The sequence below is a fragment of the Macrotis lagotis genome, chromosome 1, assembly GCF_037893015.1.
Source record: "Macrotis lagotis isolate mMagLag1 chromosome 1, bilby.v1.9.chrom.fasta, whole genome shotgun sequence".
NCBI classification, from domain to species: domain Eukaryota; kingdom Metazoa; phylum Chordata; class Mammalia; order Peramelemorphia; family Peramelidae; genus Macrotis; species Macrotis lagotis.
In genome coordinates, this window is record NC_133658.1 from 110,150,226 (window position 1) to 110,173,113 (window position 22,888).

Sequence of the window (22,888 nt, forward strand, 5' to 3'; positions counted from 1 at the left end):
TGATCATAGTTTGGATGCCTGGTCTTTGGGGTAACCCACTTATGTTACTAACCAATTCTGTATTCAGGGATAAAAATGGCTGGACTATATGAGTAACAGAAAAGGATCTTGCCCTTTCACTTGCTGAAATATCCACTTTATCATTAAACACATTAATGGTTGCAAAGTTTTGTCATGAAAATTTGACCTTTCACTTCTTGAATTTCTAGTCTGAGAACAGGTAGACATGACAGAAGCTGAATGCACAGTTGTGGTTAAATCACTTTGTGAATGGGAAGCTATAGTATTTGTGGAACTGTGAACTAAATCAGGGGGCTGCTGGTACACACAGTACTCACTAGATGTTGACGGATGTTATCAGTTGTAGCTGGTGATGGATCAATTGACACAGGCTGTCTACTGTCCTTGGACAAAAGTCATGAATGCTTGTCCTTCGGGTAGTCCCCTCTGCTGTAGAGATCACACTGCTGGCACGAGGTAAAGTAGCATAAGGGTTATTATCTTTTGATTGTCGTTGTGATAGAAAGGTGTCTTTCACTAACTTGACCTTTCCTTGAGTGCTTGATGTAGGTTTTCCTGGAGAACTAATGAAGTAAGAATCTTCAGTCTTTTGAGGACTGGGCCTTACAAACTGCTCAGCCTTAGTTGACCGTCCATTAGAGAAGTCAGATGTGGTTTTTCCACTTACTGACCTAACAAGACCACAGCTAGCTGCCTTTTCTCTTCCCATAAAGTCAGGAGAGCAGACAAACTTTTCATTACTTCATCTAAAAGATTTTCTTGACTTGAAGACTTCATCTGTAATAATAATAATAACAACAACATAAAATCAATATGGATCAATGGTTAACTGTGTACTACTTTTTTGCTATATTATTATATTTAATTATAAATCAACATTTTTGGTGTTTTTATGCTAAATATGTATTTATTTGCAAAATGTGTATAATTAATGTAAAAAGAAGAAGTCTAAAAGACATTTTTTTTGAAATTAGAGTGCTGCCAATGGGGACTCTTGATACTAACTGCTGCCAATGGGGACAATAATAAGAGTACTATCTAAACCACAAGGCTGTTGTGAGGAACGTTCTTAAAAGAATTAAGCAATCTATATATCTGAGTTATTTATAAGAATAGATTTCTACTGCTTTCTATGAAAATGAGACATCTCTTTTGGCACAGCCATAATGAATACTGGGCAACAGTCAGAATAGCATTCATTAGTTTAGGAGCTTACAAAACTTAAATTAGAGCTCAATGTCCTTTCTAAAATGTGTTAAGAACTTGTATATACACAACATTTCAGATATACTCTATCAAATCTGACTGGAATTAACATACATCTCCATGTGAACGTCAAATTGGCCATCTTAAACTAAGCACGTCCAAAATGAGATTCTTTTCCAAAAAAGAGTTTATCTTTTCTTTTCTTTCTTTTTTTGGTTTTTGCAAGGCCAGTGGCGTTAAGTGATTTGCTCAAGGCCACACAGCTAGATAATTATTAAGTGTCTGAGGCCGAATTTGAATTCAGGTTCTCTTGACTCCAGGGCCAGTGCTCTATCCACTGTGCCACCTAGCCACCCCCTCTCTTCCTGTTCTAATGTTCCATATCTAATAGATGCAAATACCTTTCAATTTTAAGTCTACAAGAGCTCCCAAATTGATCTCATTGCATCTCACCTGGACTATGCAATTGACCTCTCTGTCTCTAACCTCTTTCCTCTTTCAATCCCTCCAGAAGATGGCCAATTTTGATATTCCTACAGCACAAGTCTGATAATGACATTCCTTGTTCCCTATAATAATTTATCTTTATAAAATACAGACTCTTCTGTCAAAAACTAGATTCAGTCTTGCCCTCTGATGCACAAAAATCCCTTAAGTTGAAATTACAGGAGAGCTACTAATATGTCACATAAACTTCATTGATAATTTCATTCATAAAAGTGAAGAGAGCCAAACTTTATTAAAAGATGGTATTTAACTGCTTCTCAGTTTTCATTCTAGTTTTATCACTGTTATCATGTAACCTCAGGCACATTATAAATAGGCAGTATGATGCGTAAGCATGTCTTATATCTGTATCTTTTGCATTTCACACATTAAATTAGCACAAACCATTTTCATTCATAATTAAATCTATATTCTCCTAACAAAAATGGGTTTACATACTTATATGTTTGTATAACTTATACATACATTTATGTAATATACACACATATATAGAATTGGCTGTGAAACTCCCAAAACAACTTTCCACCACTCAACTATAAAAGTAAAATCTTCAGTTATAGAAATAACCTTTACTTTGCCCTTTCAAAAATTGTTTGTTTCCTATACTAATATAACAAAATTATTACTGTCCTTAAAAATCTTTTCTTTGTACCTCACCTGTATTGAGGTAAGCTTGTTGCTTTCTTCTAAAAACTGCTGTAGGGTAACCACTTCACTCCCAGGGGAACCAGTTTTCATCTTGTGATGTGCTCGGCTATCTAGCGTTTCAAACATTTTATGCTGGAGCACAGGACTTGATCTGGTGTATCGTTTCAAATACTGGATTGGACTGCTGCTACTACTGGACCATGCCTCATGTTCTTGAAGTAGGCTAAATTCTCCACTGCTGTGGCTTTGTGGTCTGCTTTGACTATTTACTGCACCTGCTTTTAGAGCAAATGGTATTAAAAGTTCTTTAACAGAAATAAAGACAGAAACCATTCAAATATTATTAATTTTTCTGGGTCCTAATTTTAAACAATGCTATACTTACCCTCAAACTTTATTTCAAAAATAGTTCTGAAAACATACTATCAACATTTTAAAGATGCCACTAGACTGTGGCTTTATTATTTTAATAAAAATAGTTTATATAAATAATTTTAAAAGTTTATTATTTAGCCCACATGGGAAAAATTCTAAGCCTCATTTATTAGAATTTATGAATAAGTCAGAGAAAAAAGCATTAAGTAAGCAAAGCACTGGCTAAAGTCCTAAGAGTACAAACAAAAGAGTAGGGAAAAATATTTAAGATGTTTTAAGGAATATTAGAAACCAATTCTAATTGCTGACATTTTATTCTAATTTTCTGTATTGGAATAAAATTCTTTTTTCTCCTTTGAAAGCTGACATTCATCTTTTTTTTTTTACTTGGTGAAATTCCTTTGCTCTCATATAAACTATGTTGTTGTTCAACCATATCCAATAATTCATGACCCTATGTGGAGTTTTCTTCACAAAGACACTGGAGTAGTTAGCCATTTCCTTCTCCAACTCAATTAATTGATGAGGAGATTGAGGCCAACAGGGTTAAGTGACTTGCTCAGGATCACACAGTTAGTAAGTGTTTGAGGCTGGATTTGAATTCAGGTCTTCCTGATTTCAGACCCAGCACTCTTATCCACTGTGTTACCTAAAAAAAAAGTAAGAGAAACCTAAATAGTGTGTTTACAAAGCAAAATAAAATAAATAACTGATACCTCCAATAAAGAACAATATGAAAAGTACTCAGAAAATCTGGGTTTTAAAACCAATTTTGCCTCCTAAAACTTGTTTTCTTCTATCTAAAGATGAGAATGTGGGAATAATAATATCTACCTTATCTACTTGCAGAGTTTTATATATTGATAGTTATATATTGATACTATAGGAAAATACTTTGTAAGTTATAAAATGTTATACATATATTAAATGAAATTAGACATTTCAAAAGAAAAAAAGTTCACCTAAAAAACTAAAAGTGCTTTTAAAAATGACTTTTTTAAACATAACTTATTCAGTTCAATATTGGTATGCAGATATTTAATTTCAATAACTGAAATGATAATAACCTTATAAGCTCTAAATTATCCAATATGATATTTCTTAGGTTAAATACCTTTGGAAACTGTTGATTGTTATCAAATTGCAAAAGTAAATGCTAACAAAATTATGGGAAGAAATCAAATACAAACTGAGTAAAATCTTATATAAATTAGTTTAAAACATAAGAGTTTTTGAAAACAAATGACCTGGGCAAATAAACACCACTGAATATAATCCATAGAAACCCAATTCATTTGTAAAAGACATTTTTCATATTTCACACTTCATATTTCATAAAAATAACTAGGCTAATTTTGTATTAGTATAACGTATAAGCTCCACAAGAGAAAAAGTAATATCAAGCTTTTCTAACTTTTACTGTAAAATAAAGTCTGACTCTCAAATGAACACTAACATTTAAAAGAAAGAAGCTTCAGAATAATTTTTTCACATAATATTGCACTTTCACTGCAATATTATTTAAAATTATTCATGTAATTTATACTTTTTAGACTTAGATTCCTACACATAAACATACAATATTCTTCCCAAATTATTTAAAGATACAGTACTATTTTTCCATTCAAAAAGGGACACAAGTATTTTGATTAACCAGTATTCTTTAGGATATTCAAAATTTTAAAATACTGAACTATTAATTCAATTTCTTAAATGTACTTTTATAAATTATATAACATTTAATACACTAACAATATATCACTAAAAACCAAACACCTTTTTTCAGGCTGAAGACTCAATCCAATGTTTGTATCTAAGAACCTAAACAGATATTGATGATTCTCTGAAGATAAAAAAAAAAATGGAAATTAAAATTCCAACTGATTCGTTTTTATTTTTATTTTTGACAAGGCAATGGGGATTAAGTGACTTAACCAAGGTAACACAGCTAGGTAATTAATAAGCGTCTGAGGCCACATTTGAACTCAGGTCCTCCAGACTCCAGGGTTGGTGCTCTATCCACTGCATCACCCAGCTGCCATGGATTCCTTTACATTTATTATAGGTTTTGAAGTCTTATTATATAATTGTAAATGTTTAAAAAGTCTTTACACATTTCTTATGTGCTCAAGTTTTCAAAGTACGATTTCACACACTGCATCATTTTATCATTTCAAAGACATATCATTCTAAATTCCATTCAAATAACAGATAAGGATGGAGAACATTAATACTATTTCCCTACAGCATACCTTTGACATCATGGAGTGAAGCATTATTATTGCTATTACTAGTGGATGTTCTACCACTATCAAGGCTGGCTGGCCTGGAAGCTAAATGAAAAAAAAAAATCAGGAGACAACATAAAATGTCCAATCCAGCAGATGTTTCTGAACAGCAGATGCTTCTGAATGCTCTGACACGGCAATCATGCATGATTTCACAGGCTTGTGCATACTCAAAGTGATTAAAAACTGATTCTTTTATATTAGAAAGAGAAGGTATTTCCAAGCTGTTCAAGAGGACACAATTTAGAAAAGTGCACTGCTATAGAAATAGGTTTTAAAGAAAAAAGAAAAATGCATATTAAAAGTGAAAATGAGTGAGACAGAAACCCAGACAGCATTAGTTGAAAAGAATGGCATGCAGAAAAATGTTGGTGATTATATCACTTACAACAGATCTGACAAGGAACCCTGCACATTGTAGCGATACCACGAACAGGAGGAGTATGAGCGTCTGCACAGTTACTGTCCAGTACTCCTATCCAATATAAGGGAAACAATTGCATTAACAGTCTCCTATGCTATTTTATTTGAGCAATGATAAAGTGTCTTTCAATTAATCTGATTCATGAAATAAAATTTACCTACTCTAAAATGATTTATTTTCTTTAAAAATGGTTTCTATTAACTTTTTTGAAATAGAAATTGGAACTTTAAAAAACAGTAAAACATCTAATTAATAACTTTATCCCAATACTGGTGAAACTGCCCAAACTTCCCCTCCTCCATTTTTGGTCAGGCATACTTCATAAATGAAAATGATTAAAAATAGAGAATATTTAGATGAAACAATATTCTTTAGAAAGGAAATGTCAGAATTGGAGAAGTTAAAAGAGGAGTTGAGAAATACTGAAGTTATATAAAGCACATGCTTTCTTGAAATGCTGTCATTCACCTACAGTATGCAATATTTTAAACATTCCCATTCTGCATTCATGATATATTAAGTAAAAGTCCACTTCTTACCATGAACTCTTGATCCCGTACTAGAATCATCACTAATACCTTGTGGACTTACATCTTCAAATGATGTGGTATCTACACATAAAATAGTAAAAAAGGATAAAACACATTTTTCATCACAAAAAAATTTCATTAGAAGTCTTCATTTACAAAGGGTAATCATTCTAGTACCTTGTTCATTTTATATTTCATTGACACTGTAGCATTACAGTGAGTTTTGCATTTTTTTTAAAGGAAAAGCTATGGTTAACATGTAGAAACCATGTAGTTTGAGTGGAAGTAGAATGACTTAGGGAAAGCCATAAGGTACCATGAGATCTCCCTTTGAGTTTGATTAAGTGTCTTGATAGTTCTATGGGGCTCCTCTTGTCTTAAGCTAATGTCGCTCACTTTTTCTGTGTTGTACTGTTTCTTTCACAGATTTTCCCCACATCTTTTCATGTTGTTTTGGGCTTTTTGCAGGTATTAATGAGAATTGTTTTAGTATAATTCTATAACTTATTTAGTTAATGCTTTGAGTGCTTTGAAATGCTTTATACAGCTTAAAAAACTCATCAAATCACTCTGTAGAAATTTAGTTAGGCCATTAGAGAAAATTGTACAAAAGAAATTAAGAATAAATTGTTGTAGCCAACAAAGTCACACCATAGTGCAAACAGACTGCCTATACCTTTATTATTAACCAACTGCTTGGATCTGAAGCCTGTAGAAGAGTTGACAGTTGAAAAGTTGATAGCTGTAGTAGAGAAGGCCATAGCTCCCAATTCTTTTCTCCTTTTACCCGTAGAAATATCATCAGGAACCTCCAAATTCTCAGAACTACCTGTCCATTGTCCTCCTGCTAGGACCATGGATTGCACCAGATCATTCATGGCTGGGATGCAAATGAAAGCAAATGAATAAGCATGATTTAATGAATTTGTTCTTAATTCTATTTTTGTATCTTAAACTGTGTGATATCAGTCTATGCATCAATGCTTTATAACTGTAAGGTCACCCACATTAAGACATGCACTCAGCTGAATGTGAAGTGTTACAGAGGCCAAAGGTTGAATTTTTAATGAATGTGTGATTTTACTTTTAACTTTTCCTTTGGCAATCAGGGAAGAGTACTGATTTATGTACAACTGTCATGCTTTTGCTGTTATGATATGCAATAGTTAGAAGCCTTGGTATGTTGTTTTGCAATGACAAAATGGAATGATTAAAGGTAAGATGGATAGAGTTTCTAATATAATATTAAAGTTGAAAATGGTAAAGAATCTTGGCTATTATAGGTTACTAAAGGAATAAATTATTTGTATATTAAACAAACATTAAATTTGGGAAGACAAACTGAAAAACAATAGTATCCAAAACCATACACTGTTAATAAAATTAATCAATTACCCACTCTTACTTTCTTTTAGACAAAACAGAAAGTGTTACAAAAGAAGGAATGACAAACGTTTTCAAGGGTCACAGACCTTTTTATTTTTTCTTTCACTAGATCATTTTAGAAAACCAATGCCTCAAACTAATAATTTAGATATATTTAAAAAAATAAAACTTGTTAAGGAATTCCCTGTTATACCAAAACCAGGTTGGAGGGCTTTTCCCCTCAGATTTGAATTGCACTAGAAACTTAGATAACATGTTTGTACTAAACAGATACATATATGCATTAGCAAACATGCATATATCAGTGCCAGGTTGAAAAAAATGCTCCAGCTCCTTGTATTGTATGAAGACTGCACTTTGCAAAGTACAAAAATTAGTACAGCCCAAGGAAAAAGGTTAGTGGAAAAATTAGTAATGGAAGCCAGTATAGCCATTTGAAAGAAGCTGAACTGTCATAAAGTCTTACACATGGAGCGACGGTAGCAGGCCTTCATTTTGTCTTTATCCTTCGGTCTGTTCCTCAAAAAGGGCAGTCTTTTCAGTGCAACCACTTTAATGTCAGAGCATGAGGAAAAACGGAAACAGGGAAATGAAAGAAAAAAAGGAAGAAGAACAGATGGGAGTTAAATGTTGAAACTAAGGACAGGAATGAATATGTTTGAGTTTTAGCTATGTACACTATTCTAAAGCTATTATTCTCATGCTTTTTGAGTGATAATGATCATGAAAATCTGTACCATGAAATCTAAATATACTTGGAATAGCACTGAAGACAGTGGTGAGGAACATACATTTTGGAAATTTGGCTATTCCTATAACAAAGGAATGACTAAGAATCATATGATAGAAATTCTCTTAGAAAAATAGACAATGTACATCTATAACAAAACATATGGTATTACTTAGCAACATATGAAACCTCACACCCCTTTCCAATCTTTTATTTTTCCTTTAATTTTTATATTAGATCTTCATAGAAAAAGTATTATTTTGAGGGAGAGGGATAAAAATTAAAGTGGTTATCAAAGTAAATTCTATTATTTTATGAGTACATATCAATTTAATTGTGGAGATAGAGAAAATTTAAAAAGAACTTTTCAAAAACATAAAAATACTTGACAATTCCCTCAATCTACAATACAAAGAAGAGGGAATTAATTCCTTAGTTCAAATTTTAGGATCATAATTCTCAGCATCAGCACTACGATAATGTTATTTTCCTCTAGAAGAATTTTTTTTTTATGGAGAAACAGTAAATATACATGGTTTGTAAAGTGGGAATTAGATACTGAAAGAAACAAAGGAGAGTATGCTGATAGAAGCATTGCATTAGCATTAAGCTTTGGTAAAGATAAAGAGAAATGGAGATATTTTATATGCAAGCAAGCACAACAGAAAACATTACTGTATTTTAAAATCTTCATAATAATTTTAAAAAGTTATTTTGGAAAAGACAAGCTCTCACTTTGTAGGAACATTTAGGGAAGATTTATTAAGGTAGAGGAGTATCTAGAGCATTGTAAATATAGGTGCCTCATTACCTACTATTCAGGAGAATATGTCACAAATATAAATTTTTGGAATATTGTACCAAAATATTATTTTCATTAGTTTTCATTAGTACATAAGGCTGTTCAATTTAAAGACTTAGGAATTTTTTTAATTTAAAATTACAAACTATGCTTTCTTTTAAAATTTTACCTTTCCTTATGGTCCAATATATGTAAATATTAACACCCTTTTAATTAAGAACTCATGACTAAAATGGACTTCAAGATAAAAGTAAATGTGTGAAATTTATACTTACTGATAAGTCAGAAAGTAAGAACAATTATGATAATAGGCAAAGAAAATATATTAAACTATTTCTTTTCTAGTTTGGCAACAAAATGAAAAAGAACTAAAAGTAATGTGAAAATAGACACTGGCCAAAACAAATTTGAATGGCAGTAGCATGCATATGTGTTGTATTATCTAAAGCATAATTCAACTATTTGCTGGCCACATTAACAAAAAACCAAAAAATGTTTCTGAATTTAACAGAAAGGGAAGAATATGAACCCTTTACTATCATAAATACACATGGCCATTTTTCCACTGTTATATTACTAGAACTACTATATTTCTAGAAATATGCTATTTTTGGTAGTTGTTAAATTTTTTTTTGGATTCTAAAATTTTGCAGAAATAAAATACACTATTTCCTTTTGATCCCCCATACAAAATTCTTGTAGCAGAGATAATAATTTCTATTAAAAAACTGGGATTCTAAATAGACTGCACCACCTTTTCATGTGCATTGGTTCTATATCTATATCCCATCCATCATCATAAAAGTTTCTCCATATAACAATAAATAAAGCTTCATCTTTGCGCCTTTTAAAGAAGATCTAAAAGTTTTTGTAACATCTATTATGTTAATGGAATAATTTGATTGTCACCACCTACCAATAAATTTAGTATACATTTGAATAAAAACTAAAACTTGAGATTATTCTCGGAGACGCAAATAGAAATATAATCAAGAATTAAATACTTTTCCAAAGACTGTAAACAAAATACAATATACAAATTTAAAGACTTGTGTGATATTTTTGTTACAACTTCTACAATTCCATGCATTATTTATTCTTCTTTGGCCCCAACTACCCTATCTTTTTTTTTTTTTTTTTGCTAGGCTATGGGGTTGAGTGGCTTGCCCAAGGCCATACAGCTAGGTAATTATTAAGTGTCTGAGACTGGATTTGAACCCAGGTACTCCTGACTCCAGGGCCGGTGCTTTTATCCACTGAGCCACCTAGCCGCCCCTACCCTATCTATTTTTGAAAGAAAAGTAATAACATAAAGTTTTTTTAATTTAGTAATTCCAAAACCTATTATAGGATTTAACTTTCTCATCTATTCTTCAATTACTCTTTCTCTTAGAAGTCAGTCTTTCTAGAATAAGTCCACGTAGCTAGGCACATTTCTAAAGCAAAGGTACCCTAGAACTTCTAGCATTAAGTGTGTCCAAGGGTACAAGATTAATGTTTATAGCTTTGATAATAGTACTTTGGCAATTATTGTTAAAAGTCATTTTAAAATTGTAACTTCGTATCAGACATAAATTACCTTTTACATTCTTCCTTTGCTAATTATCATAAAAGTAAATAAAGTTCCTTTATTCCTTAGGATCAAAAACTACCTAAGAAAGTATTTATGTGCAATAAATCATGCTTCACCATTCAACAGACAGGCTTATAAAGAATGCCATTCAACATCTGTTTAGTATTTCAGAATTTTCAGTGTACATTCATTTTCATTATCTCATTTGATAATCACCAAAAACTTATGATATTTCTGATATATTTCTGATGTAGCTGATATTTCATCTATCTCTCATAGGAGGGAAACTAAGGTTCAGAATGATTAAGGAAAATGATAATCAGTGGCAGAGCAGGACCAGAACCTAGATTTAACTCTTCAATCTTGTCATTCCACTTTTGCGGTCAAACTGTGTCCCCTTCTAAATTCATACACATGTTTTATTCTCAACATAACACAGGAAAAATTCAATGAAGTGAAGATGTCAGGTTTGTATTCCAAAATTCAAGTTCTATTATCATAATATTTAAGAAACAGAGAAACCAAATGTAGAGTTGAAGGTAAACACAGTTAACCAGACCACTTCACAAAAGCAGTCTACCTAGGTCAATTAAGCAAATGTTATTAAAATAAATCAATGAAGGCCACAGTTTAGATAGACCAAAGAGAAAGAAAGATGAGTATAGAGAAAATATTCGAGAGAAGAAAAAAAAGGAGAAATAGTTTTGTGTTAAAAGTCATCAGTATGAAAGAATATTTTATTTCTTTCTTTTACTATCTTCTATAATTCCTTTTATACTTACACTCAAAACATGAAATACAGGGTATTTCTCTGGTATAAGCAATTTGGAAATTTGTTAACATGCCTGGAAAATACTGATGTAAGTCGACATTTCTAATGAAAATTAAAACTTTTAAAGCACTCACTGCTGCTTTTCTTGGTCCCCAGGGTTTGCCCATCTTCTAGAGAATTTGAACCCACTGATGAACTATCTTGACTGTCTTGATGGGGTAGTTGAAGAAATCCTTCACTGGATTCTGAACGTGTGGGTGTTAATGTTAGAGACTTCATACGTTCCCGATTAACATCTTTCTTAGACTTTATTAGTTTCCTCATTTTTAAAGTAATCCAGTTGCCTCTCCTAATAGAGTTAATTGTCATTGAGAAAATAAGTCATTAAAAATTAAACAAGAAATATTTTAATTTTCTATGAAATTATAAAACTTTAAAAAATTCTATAGGTATTCTTAAATTTAATATTTTTGCTAATTAATATTGACAAAATGTATGACAATACCTTCTGGGAGGTGATGGGTCATAAAATTTGTACTGATCCATAATCTTTTCTTCTAATTTCTCCTTTTGTCGTCTTAATTCATTTAATTTATCACTAAAATAAAGGGAAAACACATTTTAATCTTACAAAGCTATTCATAAGATTAAATTATTTTTAGAAATTTGGTCTTTAGAAAAATCAAGAATATCTAAAATAGCTTTAAGTAGTGTTTAAGTTGCTCTTTCTAGATTTCTCTTTTAAATTTATAAAATATATTTATAATAAAGGGAAAATAATATTGATAGATCCAGTTAAATTAAGATCAAGGCTCCCTTCATCCCTTTGGGAGGCATGCCCTGCCATCCTGTTTATTACATGTTACACTGTAAATGTCTCTAGAATAAAGTTATTTATGTTTTCTTTCTCCATTGTCTTTTTTTTAAATAGATGTATGATTTCATTGGTATATCAAATGAGATAGGGCTCTGCAAACTTTAAAGCTCCATATAATTCTAGCTATTACAATTATAATTATTATTGTTCCTATGAAACTTAAAGCCTTAGAGACTTGCCTAGGGGCACTGAGAGGCTAAAAGACTTGCCCAGAGTCACAAATACAGAATACATCAGAGGCAGGACTCACACCCAGGATTTACTGCCTCTGAAGCTGGCTCTCTGTGTACTATGTCATTCCAAGTTGGAAGGTAACTGATGTATTTACCTGTGGTGTCATAGTGATCATTAACCTTACATGAGAAAGAAATTTAATAGCAAGATTTTATTTTTTATATTTCAATGAGGTTAAAAATTTTATATATACATGTGTATGTTTATATATGTTTATATACATATATATGATTAATAGAGACGTTTAAAAATCATACATGAAATTATATGACAGGACAAGAATTCTTTTCTTAAACGTTTAACTAAAATCACATGTGATCTCTTCTTCAAAGTATTTATTCAAAATTCATTCTACAACATTAACTGAGGACCTAAATGAACAAGACAATGCACTGTAGTGAACAAAGTATTGTGTCCTCAAATGGTTTATAATTTCTACCTACCAGGGAGGTGACATACATACAAGAATCATAAAAGAGCAATATTATAACCTCAAAGTTAAAAAGTACAAAAGTAGTTTCCCTTCGGAAATGGGAGGAAATTCTAACTGACGAAATTCAGAGAAGATATGATAGAAGAGATGACAAGTTAGGCCTTGAAGAATAGATAGTACTTTGAAAGACAAACCAACAGAATAAAGAATGGTAATACACATAAGCAAGAATAACATGATGTAAGAAAGTCCTGGTTATCTTAAGTGAATGGTGGAAAAAACAAGTATAGCTGAAATATACACTATTAGAGCATGAGAGAGATACAGGGTGCCATATCAACATGTCCAAAATTGATTCCCAAACCTCAATTTACAGACTGTGGACACACCCCTAAGGTCTGCCCCCATCTTTAAAAAAAATTCTCCCTTGTTCTGACCCTCCCCATTAGTTATCCATCTCTTCTTTCCTTCTTTCTGTGGCTAATTTCCTAGAGAAGGTCATCTACAACTGGAGTTCCCATTTCCTCTCCTTGTACTCTTTTTAAACCAATCCTGCAGTCAAATTTCTGATTTCATCATGTAACTGAAATCACTCTCTCAAAAGTAACCATGTTTTCTTAATACCTTAATCTTCATTCTTCTTGACCTTTCCATGGCCTCTAACACTGTCACTCACCATCTTCTTGATGTTCTTTTCTTTAGGTTTTTATGATACTACTTTCTCTTGATCTTTTCAATCTACTTTGCTGGATTTTCTTTATCGAATTGTGGCCAACTAAATGGTGTCACCACGGACTCTCTGGCCTGGGGTCTCTTTTCTTCTCCTCCCTCTATTCTACTGTGCTTGGTGAGCACATCAACTCCCATGGATTCAATCATTATCTCTATGCAGATGATTCTCAAATCTATTTGTCCAACCTTCATCTCTTTCCTGACCTCCAGTTTCACATCTCCAATTGTGTAATGGACACCTTAAAGAGGATGTCTTGTAAGATGTCTTAGGTTCATCCATGGTCAAAACTGAAATAATCATCTTTCCCTCAAACCTTCTCCTCCTTCCAAATTCTCTATAACTTTCCAGAGTACCATCATGGCCCTAGTCAACCTGTCTTACAACCCAGGTGTCATTCCTGACTCTTCATTCTCTTAACCTCCTTTCCTCCCATTCTATCAGCTGTTAAGGCATAGTTTTGAGTTCTGTAAAATCTCTCTTACATACATTATCTCCTCTGATGCTGCTACTATTATGGTAGTAGCCTGGATCACCACTTATACCTGAATTCCTATAGTAGTCTTCTTTTTCATCTAACTGTTTGCAAGCTCTTCCCACTCTATCCTCTTCTTTTCATAAAATACTCCTCATCATGTTACTCACATACCCCACCCACCACCATCACCTTCTGACTCAGCCCAATCAACTTCAGTAGCTAAGTATTACCTCCAGAATAAAATATAAAATCCTACTGGACTTTTAAAGCTGGTTACTTCCTACACCATTTCAGTGTTCACATAGGTTATTTACCCTCCAAGTACTCCAAATGACACAGTCTCCTGGCTTTTCCTCTGGGCATTTTCAAGAATCCTTCCGTTCTTATCTCCACCTCTTGACTTCCTCCAAGACAAAACAAAAATACCTTCTGCTTCTGCAAGAAGCCTTTCCAAGTCCTCAATTTTAATGCTGTCTCTCTAAATTTAACTTCACTTTATTATGTGTTTTTGCATGTTGTCTCTACAATTAAATTGGGAGCTCCTTGGGCTGGCACAAATGCCATTACTTCGGAGTCAGGAAGACCATAGTTAAAGTCTTGTTTCTGTTTCCTGGGAAGTCACAACTTCTTAATGCCCCAGTCGATTCTGCATGACAATAATCATCTCCAACCTGCAGTTGAGGGGAGTTAACTCACCAGGATTTCTCTATACTAATGAAAACATTAATATACCCCAAATACCCAAAAGTGGGTATTAAGGCTGAAAATACAAGCTGGGCCAGACCTTGTGGGGACTTAAATACTGGGCTGTTTAAATAATAGGGAATCCTTAAAGAGAATTACATGATAAATGCTACAAAATTATCTGGCCATGTTATAAAAGATCCAAAAGAGAAGATAAACTAGTTGGTAGGCCAAAGGATTTCTGGATAAGAAATAATGGTGGCCTAAAATAAGTAGAAGTGAAAAAGTGAGATGGATAAGATAAGACTGTAGGGGAAGAATCACTATGACTCAATAATTCTTTGTATGTATATAGGGAAAAGAAGAAGGAAGAATAAAAAAAAGACTCATGCTTCAAAATTGGTTACAAGAAAGGCAAAAACAATCACTGAAATAACAAAAATGAATTAGGGAACTGGGACAAGGGGTAGAAACTGGGAAAAAGGAGAGATATAAATAACATAAATTTAGGTCTACACATGTTGAAATTGACCTGCTAAAAATATTGCCTAATAGGCACACAGAAAAATGTAGAAATGTGTATGGTTGGAGCCTAGGAGAAAAAGAAAGGATGAAAATATAGATAAGAGAATTGTCCACATTAAAAAAATGTTAGATGGGGGTGGCTAGGTGGCGCAGTGGATAGAGCACTGGCCTTGGAGTCATGAGTACCTGAATTCAAATCTGGCCTCAGACACTTAATAATTACCTAGCTGTGTGGCCTTGGGAAAGCCATTTAACCCCACTGCCTTGAAAAATAAAAAAAAAAAGGTTGGATGGAAGCTGTGACAGAGGATCATATATCACAGAAGGAGAAAGAGAACAGGGATGATTAGAAAACTCTGGGAAATGTCACTATTTAAAAAGGAAGCTAGAAGATAAGGCACCAGGGAAAGAAAAGGAGGAAGAGCTATCAGAATGATGGTAGGAAAACAATCAGGATAGTATAGCGTTATGGGAACCACCACAGGAGAGTTTTTAAAAAAGGAAAAATCATGCCAAATGAGTCAGAATGTCAAGAAAGATCGGGAATGAGAAAAAGGCACTGGATTCATTAATCAGTGCTATTGGTAATCTTCTGAGAAAATAAAACAATATATAATAGTTCATAATTATTTGGTACGTACATGTACTGTCTTTGTTCAACATGAAAAAGATCCTTGCTTTCCATATTCTGTTCCAATAATGTTCTATTTTGGAGCATTAATGTCTGAATTTGATCTAGTAGATGTCTGTTTTCTTCTTCTAAGTTTCCTTTAAGCTGGCTAAGTAACTGATAAAGAAAATGAAATTTTAAGAGAATTCAATATTCACATTATAAATAAGAATTAAAAAAATTTAAATATATTTTCAAAGTCTTTCTTAGAACTAATATTTTAACAATAACATCATTCTGAGCAAAAGAATTATCAGTTTAACAAACTAGATGATTTTAATTACATTAAATTATAAAGCTTCTGCACAGACAAAACCACTGTAACCAAGATCAAAAGAATTGTAGTGAACTGAGAAACAATCTTTACAACTAATGTTTCCGACAAAGGACTCATTTCTAAAATATACAGAGAACTGAGTCATATTTTTTTTAAAAAAAAAAAAGCCATTCCCCAATTGACAAATGGTCAAAGGACATGCAAAGGCAATTTACAGATGGGATCAAAGCAATCCATAGTCATATGAAAAATTGTTGTAAATCATTTTTTATTAGACAAATGCAAATCAAAGCATCTCTGAGGTACCACCTCACACTTCCCAGAATGGCCAATATGATCAGAAAGAATAATGATCATTGTTGGAAGGGATGTGGGAAATCTGGGACACTATTACATTGTTGGTGGAGCTATGAATTCATCCAACCTTTCTGGAGAGAAATTTGTAACTATGCCCAAAGGGCAACAAAAATGTGCATATCCTTTGATCCAGCAATACCACTACTGGGTCTATACCCTGAAGAGATGATGAAAAAGGGTAAAAACATCACTTGTACAAAAATATTCATAGCAGCCCTGTTTGTGGTGGCAAAGAATTAGAAATCAAGTAAATGTCCTTCAATTGGGGAATGGCTTAGCAAACTGGTATATGTATGTCATGGAACACTATTGTTCTATTAGAAACCAGGAGGGATGGGAATTCAGGGAAGCCTGGAGGGATTTGCATGAACTGATGCTGAATGAGATGAGCAGAAGCAGAAAAACACTGTACATCCTAACAGCAACATGGGGGTGAAGATCAACCTTGATGGACTCGCTCATTCCATCAGTGCAACAATCAGGGACAATTTGGGGCTGTTTGCAATGGAGAATACCATCTGTATCAAGATAAAGAACCATGGAGTTTGAACAAAGTCCAAGGACTATCTCCTTTAATTTATCAAAAAAAAAAAACCTGATATCTTATTGTCTGATCTTGTTATTTCTTATACTTCATATGTTTCTTCCTTAAGGATATGATTTCACTCTTATCACACTCAATTTGGATCAATGTATAACATGGAAACGCTGTAAAGACTGACAAATTGCCTACTGTGGGGGGTGGGGGAAGGAAGTAAGATTAGGGGAAAAATTGTAAAACTCAAAATAAATAAAATATTTAATGAAAAAAAGAATTATCAGTTTAAAAATGTACATGTACATAAAATAAAAAATATGACATTCAAAAAATCTTTACTTTTATTCTTCATGTGATTTCCTGTTTTAAATTATCATAATATTTTCCTTAAAACTGCTATATTCCATTTTAAGGGATGACATATGGCTTTTAGGAAGACTTTATCACTATCAGTAGATTATACTTTTTTGGTTAGATACTGCTTGACATGTCTTTCTTCATAAAGGAAGTGGGGGAAGGCCTCTTCAATTGTAAAAGCAGCTGTTATCTTTTGTTATAATTACTTCCCTGTGCCACTTACAATTTTTTCCTTAAGTATACCTTATGGCTAGTTTTTTAAGTCTTTAAAGTTTAGTTTTATTTTCACTTACTGGATTTAAAAGACTTCACAGAACATGAACTAATCTATGCCCCAAGGATAAGTATGAACTAAGAAAAATAATATATAATCATCACAAAATCAAATGATCCAAGTTTCCTACAAAGATTATTCCATCAAGATGAAAAAAGCCTATCTCTTCCAAGAATAAAAGACCATCTAATACCCAAGGGAATTTCATTTACTTATTTATTTTTCAGAAGACTGAGGTTTATCCTATTCAAAAACATATTTGAATGCAACCACAGGAAGAAGAACTTTTCAACAACCTCTAAACTGCAAATGTTCTCAAGAATAACCTATTTATCAAGACTAGTAAACAAGAGCATAAAAATGAATACAAAAACAGAAAAAAAATACTTAAGATGTCCTCTTTTGTCCTGACCTGTAATTTCCTGGTTGTGGGGAATTCTACCAATTCATATCTGAAACCTGTAGTCTTGGGTTACCCTGAGAAGTTAAGTGCAAAGTCTAAAAAGCTAGACTGGCAGCTGGGTGATCCAGGCTCTGGATTTACACATTGCCTTTCAAGTATGGCTAAAAAGTAAATTGCTGGGCCAGTCTTACTAGTGTATAAGCAAAATTTACAGGGGATAAAAATCCAATTCATTAATAGTGCTTATTTAGCATGTATTATTATATGCAAGGTACTGCTTTAAGAACTAAGAATAGAAAGACAGAAGTGAAAAAGTTTTTACCTGTTCTCAAGGACCTTACATTCTACTTGGGGAGGGAATTAAACAAAGATTTGGGGCTGGAAGGGAAATACAGTATCTTCATTTACAGATGTGGAAACTTATGCATAGAGAAATCACATACATGTATTATATACATTAAAAGAAGGGGAAACAGCAGATTGAGAAATATTATTAAACAATTCTAGTTAAATGACTATTAAGATAATTGATGCCTATAGTTACAAAAATGCAAGCAATAAAAATGGTCTTAGCAATCTTAAAATTCTCCCAAGGCTGAGGTATTTCTCCTTCCATGTTACACAATGATACACTCCCATGAAGTTAGTTTTGTCCTTTTATTTTTCAAATGCTTAATCTTTAAATTCTGAATTTAAATGTTAAAAAGGGCATTTCTATACACATAAAGATAAAAAGAGGATTATATACAACAGGAAGGGAAGGGAATGAGCATTTATACAGCTCCTAGTAGTTTATAATTGGGGAAACTCAGGCAAACATAGGTAAGTGACTTGTCCTGGTTCTCACAACTTCTAGGTATCTAAGGTCAGCTGTTATAAGGTCTTCCTGACTCCAGGTCCAGCACTCTATCCACTGGACCAACTGTTGCCTCCAATATAAAACCACAAATTTCATTATATTCTGCTTGCTTTTAGTAAGAATATAGTAAATTATATTTTATTTTCAAATCTGTCTTGCTTGCCTGTTTCCTTCTGGCTTTTCTTCTGTTCTCTTTTGTACAATTAGAAATATTTCAAGAGTCCCTTTTTTGACTTCAATATTGTTAACATTTCCTCTTATATAAAAATTCTTCCAAAATTGAAAAAAATAAAAGTTCCTCTGGATACATATTTGGGCATTATTTTGATTAGAGTTCTTAAATCTCTCAGATTTGTTTTTCTTTATAATACTGCTATCCTTGAATGAATTTTTCTGTGTTATGATCATTCTACTCTAAATCAAGACATGTTACACAGGTTTCTTTGCGAACATCTCACCTGTCATTTCTTTGGCTTAAATAATATTCGATAATACAGTCATAGAATCACAATCTGTTCGGGCATTTCTTAATTTTTCAAAGGCAAACTATGGTGACTCTTAGATTCTAGTTCTTTTTATTGATCTTTTCAATTCTTCCTTTCAGGATAGGAAAATTTTGCTTTTTTTTGTGAAGCTGTGCTTCCCTTAGTAAATCCTCCCTTTAAAGTGCCTCATCCCTATTTGCTTTCTTTTCTTTTTTTAAAAAAGTTTAATGTAGTTTTTTTACCAAACTGTTTCTACATGTTCCACATTTCTTTGGCTCTTTCATAGAAGAATGAGATTCATCTAATAACTGCTCCTATCACCTTTCATATGAGGTTGTAGGATCTTTTTTCACAGCTCATTTTGAGAAATGTTCAAGTTTCACTGTCTCTTTCCTTCCTTTCTACACTTAAACCCTTAGAAGAAAACCAATCCATTCCCAGGTATGCTGTTTTTCTTAACTCCCTCATAGCCTTTGAAGATATTAAGTTTCTGAAGGGACACCTGTTTCTTCCCCTCCTATTAGAATTATACTATAATATCACCATTATGTCCCTTTCAATTCATCAAATAAAATTTATCTCCCTAGGATTTTCTGGTCTCTTTGAAAAATTCTACTCTATTCTTTTCATCAGAAAAGTTTGAGGGTCCTCAATTACATTAAAAATCCATTAAATCTTGTGATTAGAAATCAATTTTACTGCAAAAGTTATTTTTTGTTGTAAGTTCATATCTTTTGGGGTTTTTTTTGTAATATTGTATTCCAAGTTCCTATTTATGGTAAACTGCTAGATATTGTGTGAATCTAGCTCTTTTTCCCTGGCACCCTTTCAGCATGTTTAAGGTACATTTTTCTTTGAGTTTTGGCTATGACATTCCTCACACTTTTATTATTATTTTCCTTCTGCAGGTTATCTATGTGTTCTACCTGGACCCTTTTCAATAATGATTTCTTGAAGTATAAGGTGTAGCAGGTTTAAAAAACAAAAACATGGTTGTCAGAAAGTTGAATGATTTTTAAAATTCTCTCTCCTTGACCTATTTCCCTGGTCAATGATTTTTGGTAACAAGAATCATGGTTTTCTTGTATTTTTTCCCTCTTTTCATTTGGTTCTAATACTTTTTATTGTCCCATGGAATCACTGATTTGTTTCACTGCTTCTAGTTTTCAAGGAGTCTATTAATTTTTTTCTTTTAAACTAGTCTCCTTCCAATTCTTTCTTCTGGACTTTCAATTTTTTAATCTTCCTTTTCTCTATGTATTTATGTAGGTCTTATGGAAAAACCATTTTTTCCTCTGAGTCACTACTGGCAGTTATTAGCATTTATAACTTTGTGGCACCATGGATAGAGTGCTGAATCTAGAGTTGGTTGTGTGAGCCTGTTTTGCCTCATTTTCCTTATCAATAAAATGAGCAGAAGGAAATGGTAAACTACTCAAATAACTGTCCAAAAAGCCCCCAAAGTATTCTTTTATAAAGAATCAGACATGACTGAAAAATGACTAAGCAACAAAAAACAACTACATCTATAATAATTTTATTAATATTCATTGGCATTTTCTTTGATTTACTCATCTCTCCAGGATCTTCAGACCTAGTACTGGAGTTTTATGCCAGGGTTAAGCCTCATTCCTTGTTGAATTTCTGGGTGAGGTGATGAGCCTTACTTGATTTCTAGCAAGTTCCTACATTGATTTTCACTTCCCAAGGTTCAGTCCTTGATTTGTGAAATTCAGAGTTGTAGATCTTTAAAGGAACTCTCCAGTCTCAGTAAAGAGGGCATTAAGGACTTCAAAGGCCCTGGTCCTGATCCCTGTTAGATGCTGTTTCCCTCAGGCTCCCAAAGTTCCCAGTCACGTGCTTCCTGACTTCTCTGGACTTTCTTGGATGATCATTCCACTTCTGAACAGAACCTTGAAACCTCCAAGTGTCCCTGGTCACTGTTCTGAAATAGACTTTACAAGCAGCCTCCTTTACCCTAACGGTAAAGTCGCTTGCTGCAATTTCCAATGAAATCGGTATTTGGCTACAGTTAGTATGTGGATATTATGTGTAGGACTCTGCAAGCAATCTTTTAAGTTGGAAATTTAGGATTACTTCTTATATGAAAAACAGGATATAATGAATGCCTACATTATAAAATTATTTTATAAATTCTTGCAGTTTAATAATGTAACTCATTTAGATGGTTTAATTAAAAAACAAATCAGATTAATACTAAAACACTGGTATAATAGGTGAATTTGATTTGATGAGCACTGACAGCAACTATAACATCTTGCAAAGTGACTTTTTGTTTGAAGATTTTAGATAACAAATATCTTTATTATATATATATATGTATGTATATGTATATGTATATATATGTATAAATTTAAATCTTTAGGCTTCTATCTATTTCACCAGCAATTCCATTTAAAAGTTCACTGATTGCTATTATATTTAAAGTTTCACTGATTGCAAGTACTACCTACATGAAAAGAAACTAGGCTTTAGTGTACATCCTAGGTCACGATTATTCAGAGGCTAATTATTTTGAACCTTAATTTTTCCCTTTCTGCTATCACTTCATATTTGTTTACTAATACCTCTACCAAAGATCAACTGGAAAATATATGAGTTGCAATCCAGAGGCAGCTAGGTGGTGCAGTGGACAGAGTACTGGCCCTGGAGGCAGGAGTACCCAAGTTCAAATCTGGCCCCAGATACTTAACAATTACCTAGCTGTGTGACCTTGGTCACTTAACCCCATTGCCTTGCCAAAAAAAAAAATCCACCTAATTTATTTTTTTCTTTGGAAAAACTGAAGTTACTTTTATGCCTTTTATAGTACATAAGATTGAGATTAATGAAAAAAAGTAGACTAGGAAGTTACTTTCAAATGTTTCTGGCCCTCATTAACACAGATAAATTGGGTTAGTAAATATCAAAACAGATCTAACTTTTTTCTTATTGGCATATTTCAATTACTTATGCCTCAATACACCAATTGTAACTCCAACACATCAATTTTTAATGAAGGCATAGTATTCCCCTAGACCAAAACATTTCTTAACTAATAAGAAACAGAGTTATGGGAGCTTACCTCACATTGGTTATTTAGCTTAGTGGATGTAATGTCCAGCTGTTGGTACTGGTCCTTGAGCTTTGAAAATTCAGCTTCTAATCTTGTCTGTTCCAGTTTGGAATTGTTTAACAAGCTCTTTAAATTCTTATGGTCAGTTTGTAAAACTTCAGTATCTCTCAGCAGTTGATTATATATGTGATTCAATCTTAAATAGAATATCAGCAAAAATATGTAAGATTTTCATATTGATTAACATTTTCTTTTGAACTTGTAATGTTTAGACTTACTAAATTGGGTATAATGGTATTAAGAAAACAAAGCTTTTTAAAATTGTTTTTGAAATTAAAGTTTCTTGAATACAATTTCATGTAAAAAACT

General features: G+C 32.7%; 1 protein-coding gene across 2 annotated transcripts in view; it reads right to left on the minus strand.

Moving 5' to 3' along the window:
- Positions 1-22,888, minus strand: part of CCDC88A (coiled-coil domain containing 88A) — a 187,420-nt gene that overhangs the window by 27,467 nt on the left and 137,065 nt on the right. For both annotated transcript variants that reach the window (XM_074206428.1, XM_074206419.1), the window contains exons 22-30: positions 22,529-22,715; positions 15,865-16,010; positions 11,768-11,860; positions 11,397-11,611; positions 7,852-7,935; positions 6,676-6,879; positions 6,009-6,080; positions 5,010-5,090; positions 2,392-2,660 (exon numbers count right to left, since the gene is read on the minus strand). In XM_074206428.1, coding sequence (XP_074062529.1) covers positions 2,392-2,660; positions 5,010-5,090; positions 6,009-6,080; positions 6,676-6,879; positions 7,852-7,935; positions 11,397-11,611; positions 11,768-11,860; positions 15,865-16,010; positions 22,529-22,715 — 1,351 coding nt within the window. The remainder of the gene's footprint in view (positions 1-2,391; positions 2,661-5,009; positions 5,091-6,008; positions 6,081-6,675; positions 6,880-7,851; positions 7,936-11,396; positions 11,612-11,767; positions 11,861-15,864; positions 16,011-22,528; positions 22,716-22,888) is intronic.